At 53.6% G+C, this 6,532-nt stretch overlaps 1 protein-coding gene across 1 annotated transcript; it reads left to right on the top strand.

The window, feature by feature from the left end:
• The first annotated feature begins 641 nt into the window (after window positions 1–641).
• On the top strand, window positions 642–6,378 carry matn4 (matrilin 4). The gene is made up of 12 exons (XM_085924823.1): window positions 642–724; window positions 1,130–1,226; window positions 1,724–2,154; window positions 2,241–2,472; window positions 2,668–2,790; window positions 3,144–3,266; window positions 3,693–3,833; window positions 3,936–4,033; window positions 4,163–4,294; window positions 4,626–4,809; window positions 5,015–5,348; window positions 5,915–6,378. The coding sequence occupies exons 2-12, from the start codon at window positions 1,148–1,150 to the stop codon at window positions 5,961–5,963; spliced, it is 1,926 nt and encodes a 641-aa protein (XP_085780949.1). The 5' UTR covers window positions 642–724; window positions 1,130–1,147; the 3' UTR covers window positions 5,964–6,378.
• Window positions 6,379–6,532: the final 154 nt, after the last annotated feature.

The raw sequence follows: 6,532 nt of genomic DNA, 5'->3' as shown, positions 1-6,532 counted from the left end.
AAAAGCTGCTCCTCAATGACTTGGGAGGCAACAGGGCCTTTGAGTACTCAATGCACAGCTTTGGTGTCGGCCGGCGCTCTGACTCCTTTCAGCCCATGTCAACAAACGGCGGTCACCTCTGACCCCGCTGCCCGGAAAACAACAGCCCCTTCTCCTCCGTCTGCGCTTGCCCGCCTTCTCGGATCGGTGACTTTGCAAAGCGTCGCTCGGGAATGAGTATCGTTCGCAATTCATCAAAAGCTCCTTAGCGACTTTCGGAAAGCTGACGAAGTTGAAGCTGAAGAGCCGCTCGCCGGTAATCGGGCATTTGTATCGAGCAGAGCGTGTCGCTGACTTGAGGGCTGAAAGGATGAAGGTGGTGCTCCTCAACTTCTCTTCATATCATGGACCACGTTGACATGAAACCATGAATGCTTGACTTTTGTGTCCCAATCAAACAATACCTGGAAAAAGCTCCTCCGCAGGAAATTGGGAGCGAGTCCCTGCCGAAGCCGCTGACTTTGGAATTTTTTTAGGGGGGGGGGAACTGAAAGATTGTCTTTGACGATAAATGAATGTGTGAGTGTGCACAGCAGGAAGGTAGCAAAAACAGGAAGGGGAGGGGGGAACCTCACTAAGGCCTCTTTGTGCTCCGCACACACGTACACACACGCGTGTGGTGTCAGATGAGGAATGAAAGCGCCGGTTACAACCGGAGCACACGCTTGGAAAGGACACGCGTGAGGTAAAAGGCATTTTGGCTCCACATCTCAGTCAAGTGTGAAACCAAGCGTCCGAGTGGGGCTTCTGCCAAACGTGGTTTTCATAGACAAGCGCACGTTTCCAGCCTTGACATGGTGTGGCCCTGCGCCAGCTGTTTTCACAAGGGGGCAAGAGCGGAATGTTTGTCGTCCTTGTCTGGAATCCCTCCGCAGCCTCTAATCATCAGTGGAAAACCCAAAACATTTTTCCGGGTTGAATACTGAGAACCTGCTCACGATAGAACGAGGCCATCCGGAAAGGCTTTTGTCCAAATGTTTGCCCAAGATTTCGGTCAGGTGTCGCAATACTGCAGATGACCTCTTATTTTTTCCCAAATGCCACATTTCCAACACTTTGCACATAACTCAGATGACTCTTTGTGTTGCAGTCGGCTGTCACTGTGACAATGAGGCACGCGGCGGGTGCAATCGTGGCATTGGCGCTGCTCGGCACGGCAGCCGTGGCCATCGCCCAGTCCGAAGCAGGTCAGAACAAATGATTGATCATGTACATGATGACAGATGACCATATACGTGACACTTAGTAGCTAGAGTTACAGACATACACCGGGGGTCTTCAATGGCGGGCCTCGAGTCCTGAGGCGAGGTCTGCAGAAGTCAAATCACCGATCCCCATCATTGGAATCAGCAGCAGGGCCAGGACACCATTGACCGCCATTGAAGACCGCCCCCCCCCCCCCCTGGAGCCTGTGCAGAGTGAGACACTGAGATGAGCGTGCATGGCAGCCACCACTCAAAACCTGAACATCAGTCAGCTCATCCTCCTCAATCCGTCCCTTCACCCACACACCACAACAAAAAATGATAGGAGCGATATAAAGCGACACAAATTGGATAAGGACAAAAACGACGACGACGGCCACACCACCGCTCGCTTCCTATTTGCCTGGCAATCGCAACGGCGCGCCAACGGGGTACGCTCTTCCTGCGTTGAGTATTGTTCCCATTGCGTCTCGCCACAGGTTCTGAGCACAGGTGCCAGTCGGGCCCGGTGGACCTGGTCTTCCTGATCGACGGCTCGCGCAGCGTCCGCCCTCATGAGTTTGAGAGTGTGCGCAAATTCATGATCGACATCCTGGACACGCTGAATATCGGGCTCAACGCCACTCGAGTGGGCGTGGTCCAATACTCCAGTCAGGTTTGCCGCTTGCTCGTTCTTCTTCAATTTGGATGTTGGCAACAAGCGAGCACGAAGGTTTGGGATTTTCCGCCCGGCCCGGCCGGGCCTTTGCAGGTTCGCAGCGAGTTCTCATTGAACTCTTACGACAGCATGTCTGCTATGGTGGACGCTATCCGTCGCGTAGTCCCGCTGGCGCAGGGCACCATGACAGGCCTGGCCATCCGCTACGTCATGGACAACGCCTTCAGCCCAGCGCAAGGCGACAGGCCCCCGGTGAGGCCCGCACGCGCAGCAACGTGCAGCAACCCGCCGCCCGCCCGCCCGCCCGCCTGGCTAATGACATCCCTCCCCTCGGACAGGTGCCCAATGTGCTGGTGATTGTGACGGACGGCCGTCCTCAGGACCGCGTAGCAGAGGTGGCGGCCGAGGCTCGCCAGAAAGGCATCCAGATCTTTGCCGTGGGCGTGGCCCGGGCCGACATGGCGTCCCTCAGCGCTATGGCGTCGCCGCCCTTGGAGGACCACGTCTTCCTGGTGGAGACCTTTGACCTCATCCACCAGTTTAGACTTCAATTCCAGGATAAACTCTGCGGTGGGTGAGCTGTCCTCCGACTACACGTCGACGTCGCTCTTGCCGTATTCGATTTGGAACCATTCCTCCTGACCGGCAAAGTATTGCCCTAATTGTCAATATTGATTTCAGGGGCGAGGGTCTGAATACATTGAGGTGGGATTCGTATTGTTCGAATCAATTGAAAAGGAAGACGTTTCATGTTTTTGTGTGCAGCCATTGACTTATGTGCTGAAGGCAAACATGACTGTGAGCAAATCTGCGTGAGCTCTCCGGGCGCCTTTACCTGCGACTGCGAGCAGGGCTTCACGCTGGAGCAGGACAACAAGAGATGCAGCAGTAGGCCACGTCATCTTCCTTCCTTAATTCTTTCCACCTTTCCTCCCTCCGTCCTTTGACTGTCCTGAAGCGGGCAGTTCCAGCAGCTGTCCCAATGCTTTTGTCTACATGCAGGTCTCCTGAAATGTTAAAGTTAAAGTCCCAATGATCATCTTCACACACACATCTGGGTGTGGTGAAATTTGTCCTCTGCATTTAACCCATCCCCATGTTATATTTGATCCATCTCCTGCCCTGGGGAGAGAGAGAGAGGGGAGCAGTGAGCAGCAGCGGTGCAGCGGTGCTGCGTTCGGGAATCATTTGGTGGTCTTGTGGTATGTGTGTGTGTGTGTGTGTGTGTGTGTGTGGCTCAGTGTTGGACTTTTGTTCCTTTGCTAATGGGACGTGCGAGCACGAGTGTGTGAGCGTGCTGAATGGGTTCCGGTGTCAGTGCAAAGACGGGTACCGGCTGATGGACGACGGCGCCGCCTGCCAGGGTGAGCCAAACAAACTCCTTTCAAACACCTTTTGGCACAATCTGACTTTTTGACAGGCACTTGGCTGACTTTGTAAGTTGACGTTTTTGTCCAAAACTGGAGTCAAGCATATGTTTTCTTGGCGCCTGGGTGCGCGTTGCAGCCATGGACTTGTGTAAAGACCATTGTGCGCAAATCTGCGTGAGCTCTCCCGGCGCCTGCGACTGCGAGCCGGGCTTTATGCTCAACGCCGACAAGCGGACATTTTTGGGCCCGTTCCTGCTGTTTTGTGCTGCCCGTGTGCCTTTAAAAAAAACAATTCCTTTGCGTGTTTTTTTTGGATATTCTGCCTTTTGTTCTTTCATTTGAAGAGATTATTTTGTAAGGTTTCATGTCAATCTTTTGTTGCTCTGACGTCAGGGACACATGCGCTTGGTTTGTGTGCAGAGTTGGACAAGTGTGAGTCGCCAGATCACGGATGCGAGCATCGGTGCGTGACTACGCCGGGCTCGTACTACTGCGTGTGTCCTGATGGGCAACTCCTGCAGGAGGATGGCAAGAGCTGCGGGAGTCAGGCGGCACCCAACGGTACTGCCGCACTCATTCGTTCACTCCAATCCATGCACTCATTCATTCAGCTATTTGCACAAATGCAAACAGCGCAGTCACATTGTGGTCACGGCCTTTTAGCGTGCAAGTTGGCCATCATGGACTTGGTGCTGTTGATCGACGGCTCAAAGAGTGTCCGCCCTCACAACTTTGAGCTGGTCAAGAAGTTTATCAATAAGGTACCTGCCACGATCCCAAATCAACTGATGATTCATGAGTGGGGACGGAGCGCTCGTCGGCAGAATGCCAAGTCCCAAATGGCGATTTTGTCCTTCCTTCCTTCCTTCCTTCTGTCTGTCCCTCGTCAGGTGGTGGACACGCTGGACGTGTCGGAGCACGGCACCAGGGTGGCCCTGATCCAGTACTCCAGTCGGGTCAAGACCGAGTTCACGCTAGACCGCTTCCACAGCACGGACGACATCAAAGCTGCAGTCGACAAGGTCCGCTTTGAATTTGAAAAGCAACCGCTTGACTTTGACGTGTACACAGAAAGTGACGTCTGTCCTAATTGAGCGCGTCTCAAAGAAAATCAGTTGTAAAGATTAGAGAAAGGCTTTTATTTTGAAGTGGTTGGAAATAATACAGGAAGTAAATATAACATTACGCTCAAACTGATGGAGTGTGTGTGAATGAAGAAAGAAGGACAGTGAGAGAGGAAGAAGAAGGAAAAGATTCATTTGGGCACGGAGACAGACAGACAGACAGACAGGCTGTCCGGGGTAGGAAGGAGACCGGACACCTATTCTTGAGTTGCGTGTGGTTGCCATCCAGATGGTGTACATGGAGAAAGGTACCATGACGGGCCTGGCGCTGCAGCATATGCTGGAGAGCAGCTTCTCAGAGGCGGAAGGCGCCCGAGCACCGGCCCGCAACATTCCCAGGATCGGCCTGGTCTTCACTGATGGACGCTCACAGGACGACATCAGCCACTTCGCCAAGAAGGCCAAACGAGCCGGTCGGAGCCACCTCCTTTCTTCGCCGTCTCCTCCTTTCTTTGCCGTCTCCTCCTTTCTTTGCCGGCTCCTCATTTCTTCTCCAGCACCTCCTTTTTTTCCACCTCCTCCTTTCTTTGTCGCCTCCTCCTGTCTGCCCTTGACACCGCCTTCGCCGGGCCCGAATTGCGTCCGGATGCTGACTTTGTGACGCGGGCTCGCCGCCAGGCATCATTATGTACGCGGTGGGCGTGGGCAAAGCCGTGGAGGAGGAGCTTCGCGAGATCGCCTCGGAACCTTTGGAGAAGCATTTCTACTATGCCTCCGACTTCAGCGCCATCAGCACCATTGCGCTCAACCTCAACGTGTGTCCAGGTACAAAAGAAACAAGAACACCTAAAAGTGGCAGTGAGAAGGTTGGCCTGATTTCCTTGCTGATTTGCGTTGGCGTCCGCAGAGGAAAGTCAAGGCGAGATCGAGGTGAAGGACCCGTGTGCCTGCGAGAACCTGGTGGAGTTCCAGCAGGCCACCGTCAGCAACCTGGAGCGCGTCACACACTCGCATATCCTTTCCACGCGGGCAAGCCACTCTGTGTGTCCGTGCACCCCACCCCGTCCCGTACCGCCATCAGTGGTAAGCGAGCAGTCAAACGCATCCCACTTGACATTTACCGTGTCGAGCCAGGCGGAATCGCACAGTAGATCCATAGATAGCGACGGCACTCGTGTCAAATTCACACAGACGTCCGTTGGCATCGCAAAATCCCCACTGTACATGTGGGCGGAGTCCAATCGAGTCAGCGTGTCTGAAACACAGACCGCAGAGTCTCTGAGACGTGGATGTCAAGCGTCAAATCTGCCCCATCTCCAAAATTGCCACTGTTAACGTTCCACCTCGTTTGCTCAGCGTTTCCAGCTAATCCAAGACACCGTCGATACGGGCTTTCAGCCCTTGGCATACACGTGGGAGTCGCTACGCAAAGACGAGCAAAAGGCTCTCCTCGGGTGGCCCCCTTCCTCCTCTTGCGTTTCATGCCTCTGGGAGGGAAGCGCAAAAAGGCACAAGCCCGGGCTGTGATGCTGTTTGGAAGAGTGCTAAGCGTTTGGTCCTTAACATCCAGACGTCCACTGGTGGCCGTGAGTGCCCGACTGGAGAAGCTGGAGCGACAGATGTTTAACAGAAAGTAAGTGAGGCGCGCGGAAAGACCACATCCGTGACGACAGGGAGAAGCCAAACGACGACGGGTTGAAGGAGATCAACGAGAGCAAGAAGAACGCAGCAATGAGGACAACCCATCTATGAACAACAAACGAGTCAATGAGAGCAAAAAACAACAAGACGCCGTTTGTAGCACTCGTCATTCTGGAAGGACGGGAAGTGGCGCTGTGGCTCTGACAATTTCCATTTCCTGGTTGGAGTGACCGCCGCCGCTCCACCGTTGGGACTTTCAACGGGACTTGGGCTCCCATCGTGAAAAGAAATATTGGCAATGAAGTTTGAGTGCGGGCGGAGTCAACAAAGACACAGAATTTGAAATTGAACAGAATTGGTATTTTGTTTTTCCATGACAGACACCAATAAACCACTTGGTATGCGAAGTTGCTAGACAGCAGTATTGGGAGGCAGAGGTAGCTACAAAGCGCCAGCCAGCCGAGCCTAATGCCAAAGCTCTCGACCGTGTTTCAAAATCAGAATGTACGTGAAAAATAGCAACATGATAAAACCCAAACTTTTTGCTGCTGCAAA

Source organism: Syngnathus leptorhynchus, chromosome 11 (genome assembly GCF_054491065.1).
Source record: "Syngnathus leptorhynchus isolate UIUO chromosome 11, UIUO_Slep, whole genome shotgun sequence".
In the NCBI taxonomy this organism is placed as follows: Eukaryota; Metazoa; Chordata; class Actinopteri; order Syngnathiformes; family Syngnathidae; genus Syngnathus; species Syngnathus leptorhynchus.
Note: the sequence above shows the minus strand (reverse complement) of the source record. Positions and strands in the feature narration are given on the sequence as shown.